Source organism: Chaetodon trifascialis, chromosome 4 (assembly GCF_039877785.1).
Source record: "Chaetodon trifascialis isolate fChaTrf1 chromosome 4, fChaTrf1.hap1, whole genome shotgun sequence".
Classification (NCBI taxonomy): domain Eukaryota; kingdom Metazoa; phylum Chordata; class Actinopteri; order Chaetodontiformes; family Chaetodontidae; genus Chaetodon; species Chaetodon trifascialis.
This window is the reverse complement of record NC_092059.1, coordinates 25,011,998-25,036,233: the sequence shown is the minus strand read 5'-3', so window position 1 is coordinate 25,036,233 and position 24,236 is coordinate 25,011,998. Positions and strand designations below refer to the sequence as shown.

The 24,236-nt window shown below is 41.5% G+C and overlaps 1 protein-coding gene across 1 annotated transcript in view; it reads right to left on the bottom strand.

Annotated features, from left to right (window-relative positions):
* Positions 1-4,665: 4,665 nt before the first annotated feature.
* Positions 4,666-24,236, bottom strand: part of LOC139330593 (adenylate cyclase type 1-like) — a 44,885-nt gene continuing 25,314 nt past the window's right edge. Inside the window, exons 9-20 of the mRNA XM_070961587.1 lie at positions 23,916-24,110; positions 21,777-21,874; positions 21,518-21,602; positions 20,133-20,222; positions 16,979-17,235; positions 16,660-16,786; positions 15,115-15,231; positions 10,505-10,651; positions 9,929-10,027; positions 9,356-9,470; positions 8,288-8,412; positions 4,666-7,363 (exon numbers count right to left, since the gene is read on the bottom strand). Coding sequence (XP_070817688.1) covers positions 7,034-7,363; positions 8,288-8,412; positions 9,356-9,470; positions 9,929-10,027; positions 10,505-10,651; positions 15,115-15,231; positions 16,660-16,786; positions 16,979-17,235; positions 20,133-20,222; positions 21,518-21,602; positions 21,777-21,874; positions 23,916-24,110 — 1,785 coding nt within the window. The 3' untranslated portion in view covers positions 4,666-7,033. The remainder of the gene's footprint in view (positions 7,364-8,287; positions 8,413-9,355; positions 9,471-9,928; positions 10,028-10,504; positions 10,652-15,114; positions 15,232-16,659; positions 16,787-16,978; positions 17,236-20,132; positions 20,223-21,517; positions 21,603-21,776; positions 21,875-23,915; positions 24,111-24,236) is intronic.

The window sequence follows — 24,236 nt, the reverse complement described above, 5'->3', positions numbered from 1 at the left end:
GTCACATTCCATCTGCGTGGATGTTCAGAAGAGACCAAACATACAGGAGCGGCGGGAGGAGGTTAGTAAGGGTCACTGCTGTTCTTACACAACATGGAGTTCATTGACCCTGTGTGTATCTGTGCTGATGTGCTTGCAGGGAAAACATAACGTACGCCAGAGAGAATAACACTCTTGCACGGGGGAAATCCTTGACGAGAAACAATCTTGTAGGAGGATGTTTTTTCTGTTCTAATCAGAAAAAAGAGTTTGTGTTTTTGGCACTCGCTTTAGACCTCGAAGAAACATTTTCTTTCACAACCCTGCAGAAACTCTGTTGGGGCAGGAAATTTCTTGGAAGAACATTCCCAGTTCTCTAAACTGAAAGCATCTGAGAGCTTAAACCTTGCATATGGATTTGATAAAATGTAAAAGCAGTCCTTCAGGATGAATCATGGGCTTTAACTCTAAAATGTGCTGCGTGGCTGACAGTGTGATGGTCATGGTAGACTAAAAGTGGAGCAAATAGTCTGTACTGTGAACGTGCTCCAGATCCACAACACAGATCTAGAGCAGCTCACAAGGCCCAAGAGTTCACAGAAAAACAACCTTTTGCAAGCCTAGTACTGACAGGCCATGCAATGTGTCAGATAGACAGTGCGTTTAAGGACATCCACACTGGAGTACAGGCACAGAGGACTTTGAATTCAGCCCGATTGTTAACGGTTGATTGTTTCATTATTTTCGGACATTTGAACGGAAGTTTGACTTGAATGAAAAACATGTAGATTCTTATCTATAAAGCATTAGTAATTGATTTATTAACCATTGATAAAACCATTAGTTACAACTCATCAACCTCTCATAAAGTTTGGTGGTGGATAAATCTAATCAGAATTTTGAGGAGCAGAAATGTTTTTTCGTCCTCCTCCTCCTCCTCCTCCTCCTCCTTTTCCTCTTCTTGCCTATCTTGTTGATCACTTCACAACCCATCAGATTTACTATGCGAACCATTCAGGGTTCTTGAACCCCATTTTGGGCACCACTGATCCCGGAAGAGCAGGTGTTTTTTATTTTCACTCAGAGAAAGTGCTCTGTTTGTTCTCAGGTACATACTACAGATGTAATACACGTTCGATGTTGAGCTGCAAGTTCATTACTTGTGTGGTCTCACTCACACACAAACATGCACTCACTTAAACACAGATGCAAACAGAGATATACAAACGTGTATGCAGGTAAGTAGAGAAAATGAACAAACACGCATCTGCAAAGATCTACGCACACACTGAAGCACTGGGGTTGTGTTTTTCCTCCCACGCTTGAGTGTCCAGATTCCAGCAGGGTTTACAGTAAGGGATGTTATGACACACGGGGTCACTGGGTAAGCAGTAAAACTATCGGTAAGCCTGCAGAGGGTCCTGCTCCGCTGCGTTACTGCAACGATCTCCTTTCTGCTACGTCTGACGCAGGCTGCTGATAGACGTCCGTTCCGCTACACCACAGCTGTAAATGAGGCCTGTAAGGCCCGTTTCCGCTGGCTTATCTCTGAGTGTGTGAGTGTTTGCATTGGCACTCCAGAGCCGGGTGTGTTTGATCATATCAGAGTCCAGCAGGTGGTAAACACACACACGCACAGACATACACAAACATGCACACACACACTGGCTTCTGTAAATTTCTTGGTTATCAACAGAAAGTGGAGTATTGACATCCTCTGCAGTGATTGCACACAATCAGCATGAATCACAAAGCTAATAGGAGAAGAAGGAGGGTGGTTGACTGGTTTATCATTTACTCGTCGAAAAACACAACCTTGATGGTTTCATGTCAGGTGTCTTGTACAATCTTGCACAATCTTGTGTTGCCATGACAACCTGTCACTCAGGATGCTCCACATGCCACAGCACTTCCAGCTGCTTTACTATACACACACCAGCAGCACACACATGCACACATTTTCACATCACTGATGAATGTTTGGAAGTCGGTTCTTCCTGCGACAGGACTTGAAACATCCCTTCGCACTCAGCTCAACATACAAATAGACACAATGATAAGGCCCCACGTTTGTTTTGTTTTCTTTTTCCCTTTAAACCCCCCCACTCCTTGCTAGATTCCTCTGTTGGAGGGTGAGGAGGGGGATGGGTGGGTGAGGAGAGAGACAGAAACATGCATAACCCAATGAGGTCACGACACCTTTCTCACACTCCTGACTCCTACAGCGTCCTAAACAGAAAGACTGTCCTCATCAGGAAAATTAAAGATTTGGTCATTTTACATCAGAGAGTTTGCAGTTTGTGTCCCATATCCTGCCAGTAATGTTTTTTTAAGACAGATTAGTCACGTAGTCATGAATGATCTGGTGCTTCTCATTAAAGGGGGTCATTTGGTTATTGTGTGACTTTGGTGCACTAACTCGTTAAAACACCAGAGCCAATCTAGGATCAAACATTGCAAACTAGTACATGCTATAAATGCCGTGCCACATGCTATTGGTCCATGCTGTATACTTGGTCTACTCTTTCAGGGTTGTCTACAGCTGGTTCAGGATGTGTTGCAGTCTTACTGGGCTCTCTAAGGATACCGGGGCTGTACCTGAAACAGGACTGATTTGCTCAGGTAATAATGAGGCAAGGGTAGTTTTGTGCTTGCCAACATGTTAGCCTCCTCTGTGTACAATGATGCTACGAATAAAAAGTCTGATGCTTTGACTCACAATATCAGGTTCAAAACAGACACTAATTCCTTTATTGGTGTTTCGGTACAGCCTGGGAGAACAGCCACCCCTTTCAGACATACATAAGGTTTGTGGAAGAAATTTGTGGCAGGAAAAGTAAGATTGAACAAGAGGAAAGTGAGTTTACATTTGTGGGCTTCTACATTAGAATGGTTGCAAAGGTACTTCCAGTCAACAGTGGGAGAACTGAGTGAAATGACGTTGGGCTGCAGTCCAGTCAGTGGGAAATGAGGTGCCATCTTTCATTTTATATGGGCTGTATAGGCCTTTGTCAGGGCACATACTAGCCTGTCAGCCCTTGTGACTTTGACGTGTTCATGAGGTTAAAGAGCTGTTGCCAGTGTTTAAGGACTCTCTGGTCGACTTTTGAGAAATGTATCCGTTTCCCACAACTCTGCAGGCCCTACTGGGAGGAATAACCAAATAACCCATAATGCATGGGGACATTAAAAGAGTGATGACAGTGGAACTCACCAGAGTAAAAAGGAAACACAAACAAAGCTTGGAAGGGGTTGGCAAAGGGAAATGTTTTTATTGTTGTATAAGAGCACGTCAACCAGCACTCTGCGTATTTGTTTGTCTTATGGCAGCAGAATGGTGACTTCCAAATATATTGATTTGGTCTAATAGCACTGTTTTGCTATAAAGAGTGTAAAATACAGTCCAGTAATATGTCTGTGCAGTTAAAATGATTTGACACGTGTGTGGAGCAGTGTTGGTTATACAGTCTGACAGCATCAGGAAAGACATGCAGCACCTCTCCTTCACACACCGAGTGCAAAACTGCTGCTTCTCAAGTGTGACTGGACAAATTGTTTTTTTTTTTACCCATAGAGTAATACAAACACAATTAACATTTTGAGTTCCACCACAATCTCCCGCTGAGCTGATAGACAGTAAATTCATCAAATTCAGTGCCCCACATGCTATTATCCAAGCTGCTGACTGTCATATTCCATCGTCATACGAATGTGGACATGGTTTCATCTTAAGTAGTCTGGAAAAACAATAGAAACCACCAAACCCAGTAAATATAACATGTTATTGAAGTGTACTTCAGCAGAGCGTAAACAAAAGGTTAAGAGCAAATGTCACTGCCTGCTGGATCCCGGCTTTTAGTTTCAAACCAGTTTCCGAGCAGAGCTGTGAGACGATGCTGCCAGAAATCACATGACTCGCAAAGTGGCAACCGTGTGGGCAGATGTCTGAAAAGTGGGTGTTGTAATCTCAGCTGTGAACGAACAGTCTGCAACATGAGTACAAATGTACTACATCTGTAATACTTTCAAAATAAAGATTTTCCCTTTCGACACTGCAGGTTCAACATTTCAAAACTTTATGCGGCCAAGTTTTCAGATCCCCATTTACAAGGTTCCATACCTGGAAAACAAATCCACCGAAGGGACTGTGACAAATTTGAAACTCTTCAAATGTGTTGAAGAAACACTGTAAATCAAGTGAGTCAAAACAGTGTTTGCAGGGATTTGAATTTTTTTCTAGACAAAACATTATGCAAGCCTTCAAAGCTTAGTTTCAATCTTGCAAAACATTTTTTTATTAGATTTCAAGCTTTCAAACGCTGAGTTTCAACATTTCGAAACCTTTTCAGTTTCAAAATACAACATTATGTACACTTTACAGTCATGTTTTTCTGGTGGCAGACACACAACAATAGCATGAGGCTCCTACTTAACAACAGCATTGGAGCCAGGCTGACTTTGACCCCAATGTTGTTTCTTACATCAGCGACTCTGTTTTTCTACTGTTACATAACTATAACTGAGTATGATGACCTCTCCATATGCACTGTGTGTGTGTGTGTGTGTGTGTGTGTGTGTGTGTGTGTGTGTGTGTGTGTGTGTGTGTGTGTGTGTGTGTGTGTGTGTGTGTGTGTATGTGTGCGCGTGTGCGTGTGTGCATTTGTGAAAATGAGCACAGGAACAGCTCTCTTACTCCAGGAGACACGTCATCGCTGGCTTTATTTTGTAATCATAATACGTCAATATCATCGCAGTGCAAACACTTAGTATAAAATATCATCTTTAACAAAATTTACATTCACATAAAACATCTCAATAAATACATCTTCAACAAAAGAACTTGACAAATATCGGATCATTCATAATATATCTCTGAAAAAGACTCTACAATGTACAATAATAGCTAGTAATACCTACATATAACAATTGAAACCCGTATCATACAGTATGAAAATATCCAATTTACAGGAAAAATATTATACATAACTCCCTCCATTAGCTTTCCATCAACTGTTTAAAGCAAGTGTATAAAAATCCTCATTTTTAATCTCTTAGAAACTCAAAGTAAGCTTTCCAGCTACTGTATAGACTTTAAAATCTATTTCAAATATGACTACATCAACATCAGTTCAGTTGGGTCATGGTGTCCCAATAAATCTCTCCAAAATCAACACTTGCCAACATTTTGAGTTACAAAACTGTTAAGGAAACAACTCAAACAGTAAAAATACAGGCATTCAACAAAAGGAAACCCACGATAACCGTAGCCACACATTCAGTTGTGCTACAGCTCAACAAGAAAAGTTTGATATGTTTATGAAAATAGGTTGGCACATTTGAAAACCAGCTACCTGTTGACTACAGCAGGAGCGGGGAGGAGGAGGAACCCCTGGCCTGATGTCAAACCGTCCTGAAATTGTCCTCAAAAAAGGTTCACACCAAACTCATGAAGAAGACACGGGTCAAAAAAGCACCTTACATTCAAGAGGACCGCTACCTTTAGCGCATGCACGAGGACTACATTAAAAGAGAGTGACTGTGTGTCTGCTGCTCGGCCTGTATTAATGTTTCATCAAAGCATGCATGTAAGAGCCACAGGCTTGCAGGCAGTGCATGCTAGAACAGATTAGAGGAGAGTTAATGGTTGTGGTAAGCCATACTGTGAGTAGCATGCTATACCATAAAATAAATCATCTGGATTTGTATGAGGAAGCCAGACACGGAGGTTTGGGTGTCTCCTCATTAACAGCAGTTCTCTTCTCCCGTCCAAAGCAGCTTTTAGTTCATAAAAATAGTAAAACAGAATATTTCAACAATAGAAAATATTTCTTCATAAACAAGCACGCAGAAAAGGGTTTTCTTTTTTAAATAGAATTCCATGAGGAAGGAATCACACTCGCACAATACAGAAAATAAGTTTCTAAGTCATGCTTCAACTCCACAGAGATACAGACTAGTGTGGCTAGCTATGCACACTCTATTGGCTACATACACTATCAGGTCAAAATAGGATCCAGCTGGCTACAGCATGCAAGGGTGAATAGGCTGAGATAGGAGACAAACCGCTTTATTGCTACACTTTGACGAGGAAGAATCTGGAAGTCAAGCATCACAGGGAAACAGACAGCAAACATGACTGGAATGCAGCAGTGGCATCATGCACTTAAAGACACTGAGCAGCCCGGCTCAGGGAATCAAGAGTTTAGCTCATGTGCCGTTCGAAGGTTAAAGTGAAGGGGCATAAACATGCGGTATCGCCGACCCGGAAATGATTAAAGGCAATGCCCTGTCGTGTTTTGGCAAGTTAACCATTAACTGCCATTTACAATTATACATTTGGCTTCATCCACTTTAAAAACATGTATCTCTTGGACAGTAATGCCCCTGGAATTAATTCAAAATTCTAAATTGCAGTTGAAAAAAATCAATAAAGAATCTAAAAGGCAACAAAAAATGGCAAGAAACAGATTGTGAGGAGTGGTCGCTAAGGCAACAGCACTGATTTGGTTTTATACTGAGAGAAAAGGGTCAGCTAAAGTTGTTAAAGGAATTTCCCGATGGGGTTGTTGAGAGAAACTTGCGTGCTACACTATCAATTGTGCATTGCGATGTGTTTTTATTTTTGATTTAGTTTATTGTCTTTGCGGATGCAGTTTTGGGAGTCGACTCTGAAATCGTGGAGACACTCTTGGCCTTTGATTGATGACAGAGCAACGTGGCTAAAGCATCCTGTATCCTGTTCATGACACCCTGCGGTGTTGAACAACAAACATGGCTCGAGTGTGGAGGGAGAGTCAGAGGGTATGCGGCCGCCTCAGACTCCCGCAATCACTCCTAAATGCAGTCCAGGCCCGAGTCCAGGCCTCCCATTGGACGATCAGTGTCTCAGCCTCTCTGTGTCCCAGAGACAGCAGAAGAAGAGTGGAGAACGGCTCTGCTTTGTCCTCTTTTAATCAACTCTCTGTGCTGCTGCTAACTTTTTGCCATCCATGCTATTTCCCCACATCCATTCTCATTTTCTAGTTTTCCCTGGTCATCATGGAGACAGCAGCCATCACACCATTGCCGTGGGGACAGAGGGCAGGTACCTGGTGGTGCTGGTGGAGGTGGTTGGTTTGGCCATGGCCGGGCTCGGGGTCCTGATGGCAGCGTAGGTGGTCACGGTGGGGGCGGGGCTCAGCCTGGTGCACACGCTGCCATGGGTGAACGCGCTCGAGCGGCGCTCGGCGTTGCCAGGCTGCTGCTGGGTTTGAGACGTTCTGCGGCACTGCCTACGCCCTTCCAGGAAGTATGTGAGCATCTGACCTTTGCCCTTCACACTGACCTGACCGCGGCAAACAAAGTTATAGTAGTCTGTGATGAGACGGTGGACGTCCTCTGTCACCTGCAGAGGAAACACAGATGACTGTCAGTTCTCCAGATGCTCCAATATGCTGCCTCTCCCACCTGAAATAAAGTACAGTAGGACTTAAAGCTGAGGGTATTCTTGCTAAGTTAAAGTCAGTTTTAAGAAAAAAGTCCAATATTTTGAAAAAAATAACCCTTCTTTGAGAGAGTTAGATAAAACGATTGATACCAGTCTGAAACTACAGCAATGAGACCTTAGTAGAGTTAGCATAAAGACTGGAAACAAGGTCAAACAGCTAGCCTGAAGTCTGACTGCTAATGCCTCTAATACTCAGATACATAGATAGAGATTTGTGGTGTTGGGACTATTGCTTAACAAATGGTCCACCCAGCACTTCTGCAGGGTGTCTCAGACAAAAGCGTGGGCTGCCTGATATGGTGTGAGACAGGTTCTAGATCTCTGTTGTACCAAAACGTGACTATAACAACAAGACTCCAGACAGTCACTGTGCCCAGCTACTGTTTGCCAAGAAAGAGTTCCAGCTACACTAAAAACTAAAACTAAAGTCTCCCTAAAACCGCAAATAGTTGGTTTCACATTTCAGTTGGATGTTTTGTTTTTTAATTCAAATACCAGTATGTGCACCACAACTGCATATGTTTCAGTGCTATTTTATACCATGTGTGACAGTGTCCTTGGCGTGTTTATTTTGTCTGGACTGCATTTATGAATATAATGCTGTTTTTATGGTGTCCTTTTGACCAGCTCTGTCTCTGAAACTGATTCTAATCCCAGTGACCTGTTTATCTGATTAAATAAAGGGAAAGAAAGAAGACCTGTGATCGACTGGCGACCAGTCCAGAGTGTACCCCACCTCTCGGCCATTGACAGCTGGGATAGGCTCCAGCTGTCAACGGCCGAGAGGCGGAAATGGATGGATGGATGGAAAGAAGACTGTACCTGTATCTTTCCCTGCACTCCAGTGCTGTCCATCCTGCTGGCTACGTTCACTGTGTTTCCCCAGATGTCATATTGAGGTCTTCTGGCTCCAATCACTCCTGCCACCACTGGTCCCACATTGATACCTGGAATGAGTATAACCAGAGACCAGCCCTTGAACAGATGGTTTGAGCTGATTTTTAATTTATTTAATGTTTCAGTGCCTCCAAAAGTTTTTGTATCTCCTGCTGCATGAAATTATTCATCCCCACCAGAGCAGCTTTTAAGACATTTGTGTGAAAGTCAAGTCTCAAGGGTTGTCACAAGTCAAGTCGCATGTCCTAGAAGGTAGGTCACAAATATTCCCATTCAGACAGGTCTCTGAATGCTGAAAGTCAAACTGAGACAAAGTCCTCTCCATACATCGCCTAATGATAAGATATATAATGATAACATCCAATGCATGTGAACACAAAGGACATTTTCAAGATAAATGTCATATATGTGTGTCATGTAAAATCTGACAAGCTGATTGCTGCACATTCAGTGCATGATCTGGTGTGAGATTGGTCCATTTTCTTTTTTTTTTATATCATTACTACTCAATACTCAAAACAGGACTTACTATCATTAGTACAGGTGCCTCTGCTGTTATAGACCAGGTAAAACAAGGCCCAACTTTTTTCTGGACTTTCTGGAAATCCAGCATTACGCAGGTTACCAAAAGTTGTGTTTCTGCAAAGAGGGTTCAGCCAAGCACACAAACATGTGGAGCCCCACAGTCTGCAGACAGGATGGCACTGTATACACCAGGCCACACTGGGATTAAACAAGGGCTCCTGCTGCAGGCTCCCCACAGGATACCCAACACAATGGAACCCAAAACTTCAGGTCTCGCTGTGACGAGCTTCCTGACGGGAGCGCTCTTTCTGTGATGCATTTCCCTCCAAACTTACTGGCACTGAGCATAAATGGCGTCCAGTGGAATAGGTCAGAAGCTCTGACACCAATGTTTATCTAGACCAGTGTGTGTGTGTGTGTGTGTGTGTGTGTATGTGTGCGTGTGCACTTGTGTGTCTTTTCACTCACCTACTCTCAGGACAAAGTCATTATAAGACTGGTAGTTGATGGCATCCAGGACGTCAAACATCTCGATGGCGAAATCTGACACTGTGCATAAATGTGAGGTGATGGACTTCTTCGCCTATGAATCAGCAAAAAGACTCAAATATCAAGAAAGCATAGATTTATGCACAAACAACCCAAGTTAGGAAGTGATATTGGCCTCCCGTTCTGTTTCCCTGACATAATTATATACATTATGATCTACCACGATCCACAAGAGCACGCACCAGGGTTTTCCCTAAAGTCAAACCACCACCAAGTTTTTTTCCTTGAAGTTGCAGAAAGGACTCTTTTGTTTGTCAGCTTTGCAGGATTTAAAGAAACTTTATGAATGCAAAATATGCTGACGCCACAGAGGCCAGTAATCCCTTACAGAGGATTTGTGGATTGAAACGTGACAGTGTTCTAAATATCAACACTCGGGAAATAACTACCTGAAAATACTAGGCCTCTCAAAAATGTGTGTGCATTCTGAAACGTGCTAATACCCTGCACAAAAACTCATATGGGATCTAAATATAGCTACTGCATGTGTACCTTGGAGGCCGTTGTAGGAACCAGCCCTACTGCAGCCATGTATGTACTGCCAATAGTCTTGATTTTCTCAATGTCCCTGTAGCACTCTTTGTCCATAAGCTGGAAAGAAAAAGAAGAAGAAGGACAAAAACAGGAGGAAAGAATTACTATTACTACTACAAATTTCAAATCAAATTGGAGTAAATTGTCAGTTTAAGTTCATATATATTATAGGTTGTGTTGGCAAACAAATCCAAATGCAATTTAAAATGGCCTATTTTTGCGTGTTTGTGTAAATTAGTGCTTAATGTTACTGATTATAGATTCAAGCAGGCCAAAATTCATCTGTAAGTAATTCCTTATTTTGAAGAACTTGCCCAACCGCAACCATTGCTTATTATATTGCGTCAATAAACATAGTATTTTTTAAACCCTCAGTCATGGCCACAATGTCATCTTTGAAATTGGCGTTATGGAAGGTCACAGTGCAACAGAGCTTCCCTCCAAATTCTCCAAAGGCAGAGCAGACAGACATGAAACCTACAGGAAAAAGATATTAAAACTGCAGATTTACGATGACACAAAACATTTACTCACCTCATCAAAGTCAGCGATGATCTCATTGAGCAGCCTGAGACACTCAACGCCCATGTTGTTCCCATCCAGCTCAATGTAGAAGTCATTGAAGTTGGCAATGGAGGCGAACAACACTCCGACCTGAGCGTAGGACTGGTAGTACAGGTCCTAGACGGGGGAAGAGTTAGGTCAAAACTGGCCTGGTCGAGCTTTACCCTACTGAAACACCAGGGTTTCAAAAAAGTGCAAAGAAGGACACTGTGGAAATCACAAGACATTAAAGGGTTGGTTCACCAAAATGACAAGAATCTTTGGAACGATATACAATTTTAACCTCAAAGACCAACTTACCATGTGTTGTGTAAAACTGTGCATTCCGTGTCTCCTTTAGCCATATATTGTACAGCAAATTTCCAACTGTGATGTGACTGTATTTCACAATTTTTTTTAAATAATCACTCGTACATACTTTGTACTCCTTGTGAATTATGTGTATCTTGATACAGTTTGACGTGTTATTGAACAGAAAAGCCACATGCTCTGCAGCTTCATGTTCATGTTGTCTCTGTATAACCAATCAGGTGCCAAGTATTGAGAAATACAGAATAAGGACATAAAACAACCAAGAACGCTGGAACCGTTTTGGTTCCAAGTTAGGCACAAATCTCAGGGACTGATATGTGTATAAAGGAACAAAACATTTGCTTGGTGGTGGCCACTGTAGTTCCCAATCAAATAAAAACTGTTGTCACATTTTTTCAATCATTGTTGGAGCAGTGAAACTTTGAATTCCAGGCAGCAGAGTCCCACTGCGCTGTGTTATGAATACAGTGTATGGGTGAACTTTAGCCCAGAGGAAAGAGAGGAAGTCTTTCTATACACCACAGCTCCAAGGGGTCACCAATGTGCCGGAAACATACTTCCTGACTTCCTGCCTCCAGTGTTTACTAGTCTCAGCCTCAGACGATCCCTGCACCGTCTGATGCACAGCCCACTGTTTGATAAAGGACCTGCGTTACTTTATCTTTTCATTATGATCAAAACTCATGACAAGACCAAAACAACACTGAATCTACCCTACTTAACCAGGACCACCTGTGCTTATGCCTGTATGTGCCATACTGCTGTCCCAAAAAACTGTACAAACAAGCCACACTGTTGCATCTGGGTGACAATTCCTTCAGAATGATAATTATATCCAATGTAGTTTATTCCTCTACACTCACCAAACTAGCAAAGCAATGAAACATGGAGCAGTGACTGCAGAGCATACTCAAGGTAGAAAATGCAGTCCTGGAGATGGTTTACAATAAACTACAATGACCATGTTCACCCTGTGCAAAGTATCCTTCTTTTAAGTGCTTTTGTTAGTTTTGAATAATAATGGACTAATGGCTACACGGGTGACACTTCAGGGGTTTCTTGATACCATTTAAAAGATGAATCTGAAGGCTCTACTCACAGTGTCACAGTTCAGTTTACTTGATATAGGGAGAACGACAGCACTCAGCCTATGAGGACAGTTATATAATGTCTTCTGTAGCTCTGCAGAAGCTTTGTCAGCTGAGAGAAAACAACTCTAGATGATGTCATTGTGATGTCATCAGCGTTATTCCATCTTGTGATTGTAGTCTTAACATTTTTAACAGAAAGTCTGAGTAACAAACAAGGGGTATTGGAGTTTGAAAGACTTAGATATTTACCAGGCAGGGAAGGTGCAATGAAAAGATGTGTCCCTTCCCATTACCCAGAAAAACCAACCAATGCAAACCTATACAAACCTTATGTCTCTCTTTCTGCTGCCTCATATCACTCTGCTACACCCCTCTCAAAACCCCACAAGTTCAAAAGGCAGTAGAAGGAGTCAGTTGACCTGACAAACCTCAAGCCTCATAGGGCCCGCTCTTCGAGGTGTGAAACCTTTCCAGCACCCTGGTCCCTTCGTGGCCTTCCCCAGTGTTTGTCACCATGCCTCTTTGCCACTCCACGCGAGCGCCATGGCATTGATCATAATGAGCCGAAAGCTCCGTGTGGAGCCAGGACATGTTCACGCATATGATTTGTGCTATATGTCGAAATTTGAAAAGGAAAGCCCCGTCTCTGAAATGACTTATGATTGGCCAAAGTCTCCCATCACGGGCTAGATTTTCTAAAGCCTTAAAAGTGGGCACAGAGGTGGTACAGCCTAGTTTTCTCTCAGACCATTTGAATTACAGCATACTGAAGGGTTATTATGGAATTTTTGTCCAATGACGCCAAAAAACATTCAAGCTTTAAGTCTGTAGATGGTCATGTTGTACGTCAAAGATCCCCTTCTTGCAGCTCTTGAGCTCATTATGCTACAATTTATCCCAGATTTTGTTCTAATATGCTAAACAGGCTGATTTCTGGATTGCAACATCAAAGCTGCGCCCTAATTGCAGTTCGTGTCTATTTACACAAAATATTTTGTACTATGCAAAATCTTATTATTATGCAATCACCATACAAATGAAGATGACCCTTTAAAGCACCACATGATACCATTTCCTGCTTTTATCTGCTTTTACAATGGTCAAAGCAGATTTTAGAATACATGCATGCAATATGAGAGATAAAAACTAAAGATAATTAGTCACTGAAGGTTTGCCACATGTCCCTGCCTATATGCTGTTCAATGCAAACATTGGTAATAGCCACAGTGTTTACGGTAATACAGATTTTGGTTTTTAACATCAGAATATGAATTTGCCTCCACTTTGTTTCCCTTGATATTAATTTGAAAATGTCCCCTGACAGGAAGCATGGCACAGTGTTCACTGATTATGAGCCATTAGCTGAATACTTCATGCTTCCATCCATTGTGTTATATATATACAAATTTTTTTGAAATTCACAAAATTTGGATACAAACATTTCCATACTATAAAGATTTAGCATAAAGAATCTGGACACAGCTTTAGTGTTTACAAACCAGGCTTGAACTTTTGGCTATGAATTTCCTGAGAGGATGTATGTTTACATCACTTTGTGAGAAAGGAGGGGAGGGGGCCAAGGAAGGAGCAGAGATTAATGGAGGGGATGTTCATCAATCAGAGCATACAGATACACAGTGCTGTCAGCTCACACTTCCACTTTAACACCACAACACATGGTCAGGGAAGCAGTTTCATTGTCCCACACGGCTGAGACATTTTCCCACATTCAGACACCAACACTTTGAGAGCGTATAGGACATTCATTTGCATTGTGTGAAGTTTTTATGTTTGTTTTGTTGGCATGCAAAGATCAAATATCCTCTTTTTCAGTATTACCTAATTACCAGCTTGGAACAAATGTGGTGATCTGTCAATAGACATCTTGATGCCTTGGTCAGTTTTACTGTGGTATGGGCTGACAGTTTAAGCTGGCTTAAAGACCTGCAGCAGTATGTGCAAAGCCAGCAGTAATGAGACTGAAAAGGTGGGGCTAATTAAAAGTAATGACCTGCATGGGTTGTCCCTGTAGCAGCCATCTCAGCTACTGATATCCTGCCCTTTATTACTGTTTACAGAACATTATCACCCCCGAGATCCAGATAAATAAAATTTTACCTTCGGCTGCAGACAGAAATGAGAGGGGAACACTCATCATTATCTTAATATAAGGAAATGTGTCCACTCAGCAGTCATGGTATCTCATTTCATTAAGATAGTTATTTAACCAAATCCAGATCTGTTTGCATGAAAAGGCTAAATGAGAAATTAGTTATTGATTACAGTTATTATTATTGATTGATTATTTATTATTACACATATTTCATGAGGGCAGCAGAAGATGTATTATATTATTCATATGGAACAGGGAACACTGTCACTACTGAACATAACATATCTGCCGCTTCATCTACAGTGAACCTTTGCAAACCTGGATTCTGGTATGTAATTTCTAACATCAGTATTATAAAATATTGTAATATTTCCACAAAATTCCTTAATACTTCATCAGTATTGAGTGCTTGATTTTGTCCACATTTACATGAGTTTTTTCCTCATAATTTATCATATAATAACAAAGATCCTGTGGTAACTACTTGACAGTGAGTCTATATCAGCTCGTGAGGCAACTCTCTCCACCATGGCATCACGGCCAGTGTATTGCTGTAAAACTAGAGGCCATAAATTACACATAAGAGCTTTCTTCAGATTAGAATATTGTCATTTGAGTGCTGTTGAAATTATATTTATACTGTAGGTAACCTGTACCAGTGTTTTCATTGCAAGGCAAGGATCCCAAAATAGGTCATAAGATGAATTTAAAGGGTCATGAAGTAAATAGCGGTCAGGTAGTTGAACTTCTAAAATTAGGTTTATTTTTCAGGCTTTTTCTGTTGCCTCTCCAGCCTTGGAGAGGTCATTCAAATGAAAAATCCCTCCTTGTACTGAGGATGAGAGCCACTGATATTGACGTCTAAATGACATTCTTTTAAATTTGGCCCATTTTTAACTCAGTTGTCCAGATGGCTTTTGACCTGCAAATCTCCAAACTAGCACCTTGTGGGTTTATCAGGAAACACTGGGAGGTATTAGGTCTCTGCTGCTCTGAGAGGCGTTAACTCTCTTCAGACTGATGATCCTTGGTGGACAAGCCTGAACATGTCCGTGAATGCTCACCATGTTCCTGGGATTTGACATGAGGAAGTGCTGAGCCACATGAGCTGGCAGCAGGTTGAACAGGATCCTCTTGTTGTCCAACTTCACCTTCTCCATGTCATCTCTTTCTTCCTCCGCCTGGACACCATCCACAATCACACAACACATGAGTGGATAAGGAGAGATAAGTCCTGGCAGGGTGATGTGATTGTTGATCCAAAGTGAAACTGCTGCTCTACCGTCCAAACACAATGAAGCTTTACTGTCGCACAAAACTCAAAGGAAGCTGTAATTGCTTATCCTTATCACTAGAGGGAGATAATGATTTGCAAACAAGACAAATGCTCACCGTCATTCTTAAAATAGAAACATATACTGTCATGATCCACACTGCATAGCACTGTGCAGGCAAGCACACAAACACACTGTTCAAACACACTGACAAAATATGTATTACATGAAACTATTTTAGCCTTAATTTTAACCTTAGTCTTAAAGTTTTTGTTTGAAAAATCTGCCAGTCCAGTCAGAATATTTCAACCACTACTTCCACCAGAAACCAACTTATTTCATTAAGTTCTTCGAAAGTAGAGTCCGTATCTTTTTTTTTTCTTTTTTTTGGTGAATAATATATTTTTAGTATTTTTTTTATTAACTACAATAAAGTCAGGTGATCATCCAAAACCAAAATATAATGAGCAAATTAATACATTAAAAAAGAGAGCGAAATAAACAAAAAGATTCAGAATTTCAGAGTCAGATCTTATATTTAATATATCAGATTCTCATCCAGTGAAGGCCATCTGTGAGTACATACCCTGCTACATATATAACATTAATAATGACCAGCACATCAACCTTATGTAACCGGCTGAAGGGTCTTAACAGGGACGTACATGCTGAAATGTAAACGTTTGAAATGTCTATAACATCTGAAATCACCACTAGAGCTCAACTGATACTGGATCCCAAGGCTGATACCAATATAGATGTTTGAGAGAAATGCGAAAAAACTGGATATACTGTATATTGGTCATGTGTATGTGTCTATATCTTGAAACAACAAAGATAAATGATACCTGCTTTTGGAAAATACTTGAAACTGGTTCAACTGGAAACAGGCTGAAATTTTCTTAGTGCATTACATTAATTTAAAAGGGACTTTTTCACTGAATGCATACAAGGAGTAATTTGAGATTTAGTATCTTGCTGAACACTTCACTTAGACAAAAGGAGCAGGAGATCAGTCCCCATAATCAATGGCCAACTTGCTGCAAAAAGGAAACATACAATTTCCCCTAAACACAACAGGAGCAATTTGGGGTTCAGCGTCTTGCTCAAAGGCACTTAAAGCTGTGGATGAGAGTAGCTCAGGAACAAACCAACAACCAAAAGCCAACCTGCCCTATGACTTGAGTTACTGCCATCCCCCAAATACTGTTTTACTTGATGACGCAGCAAAACCTGATAAGGTTTTCTGCAGCACACAGGAGTACTACTGAACAAATACAATGCTTATGCATGCATGAGCAATTATAGGTGTGCTACATATACAAACAGACATACCTGAGTAGCCCACAGATAGTCAAGCCGCAGCTTCAGGTCAAGCTGTCTTGAATGAAGCGCTAGAGCTCCAGAAAACAGCAAGACTGCCAACACAGGATCATACCCCCGAGTGTGGAGAAACCCTCCTCTGACGGACACACACAAACAAAATGGGTTGATTGGTTGTTTATATTCATCAACTTTGTTATAATGGCAAATACAGAAATCCCCTATCAGGCAAATAAAAGACAAAGAAGAAATATCAATTAAAGCTCACACTGGACCATAAATACACATCTTTTCCATGTTAAACTACACATCACATGCAGCTCAGTCTCACCCCACAGCTTGGCGATAGCCACTGGTCTCCATGACAACAGTGTAGGTGACAGAGAGGAGGAGGAGCAGGAGGATCTTGGGGAGTGAGGAGACTCGCAGGTAGGGAACAAGAGTAAGGGTGCCGGCCACACAGGACAACAGGGCATACGCCATGTTGGGACAAGCTCTGTCCACTCCTGTGCTGTTGGCGTCTATAGGGACGTCCTCCATTGAGTCACTGGAGTTCGTCCCAACTATCCCCCAAGGAACACATCCCACCTGGAGGAAAGAAAATGAAGTGCAAACAACCACTATGAGCAAGCTTTTGGACACAGCTAGACACTATTTATGATGATTCAATAAACATATAAGATATATAATATTTATGTTCAGCAGTGACTGTTACAGATCCTCCAGCAGTGACTTCTACATTTGCTACATTACATATGAACTTCTTCCTTCAGTGTGAGGTCTTTCTGCTGACTCTGACAACTTCTGTCACAGCTGTGACTGCAGACCCTCGTTCAGCTCTAAATGTTTGCAGTGGGACAGAGAGGCTGAGAGGACTGCTTAAAACATGAACTGAGAGTGGTCAAGCCGAGAAGTTAAACCAAGAGCACAAGGCTCAGAGAAAGATGTTCTGATAGGTGAGCGCTTCCACTGCGCTGCCTCACAACAGTGTTGACTGCACAGAGTGTAAAAACTGTTCTCTGTAAAATCAGCTCTCTTTACTTTAACATGTGCTTTATGTTGTTTATACATCTATGTGTTGTCTGCTTCGGAGATGTTTCCTGTTAAACTGGCAGTTATTTAATTTCTGAAGCCTAATTCTGCTTTTTGCATAGCTCTTATTATCTATTGTTGGCCACTTCAGTTTAATTGTCTGAGTTTTGTCCTCTTTTCTTAATTGTAGTGAGGCTGAACAGAGGGAAGCCATTGTATTATGTTTTATTGATAATCAGTGATATGCACTGGCCACAATCAGGGCTCGGTGGCATGATGTTGTTCCACTGGTCTCGTTGGATTGAAATTTCATGCAGTTGTAGCCCTTCATATTACTCGAGTATGATATACTAGAACTATTTCCATCTCTGCATGTGTCCCCTGTGAACTGCAGTAATGTTACAACATCAAGACACATGAACGCAGCACCATTGGAATTTAAGATTATTCCCTTCCACTGAAGAATATTTTATCTTTAATGCAAATACTTTCTATTTCCAATGCAAAACAGACTCTTGATGAAGCATAATCATTCAGTTTGTTCAATGTCCCCCAGATAAAGGGATGGGTGGTGGTGAAGTTCAGACAGTACATGAAATGTTTTTTTAATTAAAAAGAAAACCAAAAAAGAACGAGAAAGACAAAAAGTACAGTATGAGAAGGTGAAAATATATTTCATAATTAAATATATGTCAATATTAAATCAGTTTTATGCTTTGAAGTTGAAGTTTCTATTATTTAAGATTGAATCTTTTCAGCCTTTTTGTTTTCATAAATAAGCCGTTTTAAGACATCTCTTTAGACTCTGGGTCATCTTTGATATTTATAGACTTGATTGACTCAGAAACACACACAGTTATCAGATTAACAGTAATGAAAGGCTGCAGCAAGCAGTGCCATCCCTTCACTAAGTCTTTGTTGCTACACCTTTGCTTTATTGTATTTTACACCTACAGTAGTCACACACCCACACAGAGACACACACATCAGAGCCTGACTGAGTTCTGGGGCCGATGCTGACACCAACCAATTTGCGTTGAAAATATTTTAATGAGTGTTTTACACTTGAACAATAAATGTTTTATTCTTCTGAGACTCTGCAGCACCATCTGCTCAGCTGTGATTCGTAACTCTGCCAACTAATGTACTGCAGAGACTTGCTAACTGAAGTCTGCTGGATCAACATGAAATGATGACACTGTTTCTAATTCCAGTGCTTTCTTCTGCATTATGTAGGATATTGTTTCATTATTATGTCCATACAGACCTTGAAGCCATTGTATGGCGATATGTATATTTCAATTCCCTTTATGTATCATTTATAAGCAACTAATAAATTCCGTGTAACACATTATCATATGTTTGCATGCACAGGCATTCCAGTTTTAGTGTTACCCTGGTTTTTACCGTATTGAGGATATCATATGTATATGAAACATAGAGAAACTCATATTACTCATATTTGTATATTCATGATTATAATAGATTTCTGTTTATCTGCAAAGATAAGATAAGATAAGATAAGATAAGATAAGATAAGATAAGATAAGATAAGATATACCTTTATTAGCCCCACAGTGGGGAAATTTCAGACAATGGTGCAGACATTAGGATGGACCTACATTCTTTGACTCTGCTGTATTGCCATTCTACTATTTGGCTTCTCCATCTGATCATCAGTAAAGGATTACAATGAGTGAATATACAATCTATCCTTCTCATTGCTTCCAGACCTTGACTGTTTTTCAGCGTGCAGATAAATGTAACATAATTTATGATAATATATGATTTTGAGTAACTACTGCTGCATGTAATTCAAGTTGAAGATGCAATTGGGGTGACCTGGTTGTTAAGGGGTTAAGTGTAAGAGAATGAACCTCAACTCACTCCTCATCTCTCTCTCATTCTTGTTCTCTACATTTAACTATGTGCACATGGCAGAGCACAATCACAACCTTGGATAAATGTAAACAGTAGTTTCTATTGCATGTTGCATTTTAGTTAACGTACGCAGGTTTGTCCTGACTGGAACAGGGCTTGTCCGTGTTACTCCAGAAACCTAATCATAACTTGGGTAATATTGTGCATGTGAATGAAACTGTGAGCACACACAGTATCAGACATTTTATGTGTTTATTGCAGGGGAATCAGTTTTACTCATGATGTTGAGTCAAGGTTGTCTCAGCTTGGACTTGAAAGTCTGGAGGTGAGAGCTTTCAAAGTCTTGATTCAACTTTTGATCGCCCCTGGTCAACATGGTCTTCCTCAGAGAATGCTATCTGTCGTCACATTCATCATCACATGCTGACAATCATGTTGTGGTACATTAAATGATATACACTTAATGGTAATATTATATTTAATGTATTTGGTGATATAAAATATAAACATAACAACAACTGCGCAAAACATATATATATAACTACAGGTTGGGTTTTTAAAGACACTCTTACCACACAGGCCTGGGTAACAGAGTAGGTGAGCAGAACGAGGAAGACACACAGCACTGTTCGGATCTGGATGGTGAGGCAGCCCGGTTGGCACTAAAACCAGTGGAAAGAGGAGGGGAGGTGGGGGAGAGGTTGGAAAATAGAACAAGTCAGTAAATGAAGCACCTGTTTATCCATCTCAATAGCATTTTGAACACATCATTAGCCAGGAGTGGAAATGCAATGAGTGCATTTTGTGGTGTGGCTCATTATGTGCAGGTCCATTAGAGGAGCCGCTTAAAGGATATCATGACAGTTCAATGTAGCATGATACCACAGTGTCATATAGAGGGTGTGAGCGTCATGCCAAAGCAAATAGAAGTGGTCAGGGTCACTCCAACCTGTCTGGCAAGAATGTAAAAGCATCTGCAGTCATGCAAAAGTTACAGAAAAAGAAATTAGATCAAAAACTGCGCTGTGAAAGAACCAAAGAATCCTGCACACTGTCGATCACTTCTCCTCAGTATTTACAACATGTTGGTCCTCTGACCTTCATCAGATAAAATTAGTTTAAGCAAACAGCGGCAGAACCATGTGTAAACAAAGACTGCCAGAGTTTATGATCCAACACAGCTGTATAAAAGACTTTCTGAAGTGCAAGAACTTTGTAGCAATGGCTATTTAAAACTGTGCTAGGAGGGTATCGAGCTGTTGTTCACTGACTGCACAAACAACACAAACACCACAGACGCACACTTATCAACTGGCCAGGCCACACAGTTTTTCTGAGGATGGCCTGAAGCCACAGATCGCTTCCTTTGCTGTCCTTCGCTCTTTGTGGAAGCAAAGAAAGTCGTAAACTGTTTCTTTTATTTATTCAACATGCAAAATGTAATGCAGCAGCTTTCAACCATGGTGCTAATAGTTTTTCAGTTTAGCAGTTAGCACTGTCGTTCCACTAGAGGTTTGCCTGGCTTTCATCTGGGTGCTCTGGTTTCCCTGATATTTCTACATGTAGGTTAGGTCAATTCCCCTTACTTAAGGAGTTATGGAACAGCTTAAATGCAGAGATCTGCACAAAAGATTGACAACACCTTAATCAATAATGAGAATTAATGTTAGTTGAAGCTCTATGGTGCGTAGTCTTATGTCGACATCCACTATTTTTGCATTGTAGTACATACACATCCCCATGGCATCTTCTTTGTCAATATATTCAGGTGTTTCCTTCAGTATTGCAGCTCTAACCATTCAGAGCAGTCACCTGATGCTTTGTTTTGCCACTCTGCCGCTGTGTCAAAGAAGGGTTGTATCTAGTGAAAAGGTGGCCTCAAAGGTCTTCATTCCCGCTACGCAGAGGAGTCAAGTGTCTGAGCAGAATACTGTAGGCGGAAGTCTGGGAGTCCTACCTGGACACTGGTGAGATGCAGGTACATGACACAGGCCACGTGGAAACACACACACAGGACCAGCAGCAGCAGCACCAGCATCCCCCTGAGAGATGAGAGGAGTGACAAGAGTGAGAAGGGCTTCCCCAGTTTTCCACTGACTGCAGTGAAAACACCTTCCTCTTTAATTGTCTCACTACACCCTGGCAAGATCGATCCAATTACGTTACACATGGAAGAGTGTGTGTGCGTGTGTGTGTTTCAGCGTGTGTGTACGTACTGTGGGATCATTAGCAAATAGATAAGGCCAAACAGAGCAGCGAGGATCAGAGAGAGAACCACCGCACTGATGAAATGGTCGTCATACACCTGGTGATACTAAGAAGGGACAAAACAGAGAGAAAATGTCAACGTGAGAGGCGTTCCCTCTTTTTTTAATGCTACATTATGAAGTTATTCTGTGTTGAAATTGGCAGGAGAAGAGCTTATTAGCTGTTAGCTGTTAGCAGCCGGTGAGCAGCAGAGTCCTGCAGTGTTTCAGCTGAGTACAGTTTGGAGGTACCAAGTACTTCAAAATCTCAAGTACGACTGGACAGTGATACCATGTTAGAGAATGTATATTGTGAGTCTTTATATCCTTTTGTAGACTGTAACATCCTTATTGCCTTTCTAAAGCTTTACCTCTCTTTATTTATTGTTCAATTTTGCACAAACAATGAAAGCTTGTGTGTTTGGTGTTTAACACTCATTAGGTGTTTCCAGGCTTGTCGTGATGTATTCCGGCCTCGCGTGTCCTTACAGTTTGACATGCCCAGAATACCTCCAAAGATGCCCAGTCAATCTGAAATGCACCTTCTGCTCTGTAGAGTCAGCAGCTCACTCTACCATCTTCCTCCTTATCTGAGCCCCTCACCCTCTCCCTCAGGGTGAGCTTAGACAGTCCACAAAGGAAGTTTATTTCACCTGCTTGCATCTATGATCATATCCATCTGCTTGGTACCCAAAGCTCCTGAAACACAGGGGATATCTGGAGTGCAGGTGGAGCTTCACTTTTGGCCTCAGCCTCAAGCATAACCCACCTGAGGGAGCTGATTCCACCTGCTGTTCTCACGCTCCATCTTAGCCCTGAACAAAACCGAGAGATACTGCATGCCTTCAATTGGGGCAGCACTTCACTTATGAGAAGTAGCCAACGAAAAGGACAGAAGGAAAAGAACTTTCTAATCCTAAATCAGATGTCATCATCTCAGATTAACTGATCATAAAGGTAAGAAAAGATGTGCAGTCATTTTGTCATGAAATTAAGCTCTTGGCAAGTTGAATTTTGGCCTTGTAGTTGAAAAAGATAAAACTGAAGATTAAAAATTAACATCAACTATGAATGCTTTTGTTTCATTTTATTAATGTCGTGGCAATCAATCCATCCATTGGTTGGAGCTGTGCCAACAGACCAACCATCCCACTACTAATTGGCCATCCTGGGGCCGTGTACAGAGAAAATGAGAAATGATGAAGTCTGTAGGACCAAGCTATGCTGTGCTAAAGCCTACTTTACATGGCCATCAGTTTTAATGTTATAGTTCCCACCTCACCCCATGGCATTTTTTAATTTCTGCATGATATAAAAGCTTCTTTGGAGAAACTGGCATTTCTAGAGATCTGATGTGAAGTTATATATAAACTTCTGGAACAACAGCTGTGTCCTGAACTCAAGCGCCCTATGAAATATATCTTTTTACTGTAGCTGTGTGGGAGTAAACGCTTTATACTAATTTGTGTCCTTAATTTTCTGTTGGTGGCATTTGAAGTATGTAAAGTAAAATGAGCAACAATTAACAAGCTTTTACTGTGTACAGGGTTTTAATTCTTCTGCTACTAGTTTGGGTGTCTAGATTACACACAGACAAAGACACAGATACAGATAACTGACACGAACACATACACATGCACGCACACACACACACACTCACACACACACACACACACACACACACACACACACACACACACACACACACACACACAAACCAGTCCCTGTTCTGTGTCTCCTTTATGACTCTACCCACGCACACATAGGAGAAAGATATCACGTGTGGTGCTCCGACGTTCCCAAATCATTATCTGCACCCCCTCCTGAGAGGGTGGGTGGATTCCTCATACACACACACACGCACACACACACACATCATAGACAACAGGCGTGGGAGAGAGGGAAAAAGGGGAGAGAGAGAGTTAGACTGTGCTGGGTGTGTATGTGAGAGAATAAGATAGGTGGGGGTGGGGGTGTAGTCACGAAGCAAGTTACCTTATGTGTAATGATGAAAGTATATATTTGTTACATTGTGAATCCTCTTGTACATCTGCAGATGTTCAGTGTGTGTGTTTGTGTGTGTGTGTGTGTGTGTGCATGTGTCCTCACCTTACGCTCCCTGTCTCTGCTCCTGTAGAACAGGGTGATATAGTTGAGGTCTGATGTCCCAGACTCGGTCTGCCGTGCTTCAATGAGCCGCCCGATGTAGCGGTTGACTCGTGTTCCCGGTGAGTGCTGCACGGCAGTGGCTGAGAAGGACGTCCGATTCCTCAGCTTCTCCGATGCAGTCCGCAGGGCTCTCCGCTGTCAGACACCAAAGAGACAACACAATCAGTCTCTGCAGAGGCCAGCCTGTCTGACGTGTTAGAGTCGACTGGGCCTCAACAGTTGTGCTACGGCATACCAATGCAGAGTTTTCTAAGTTCACCG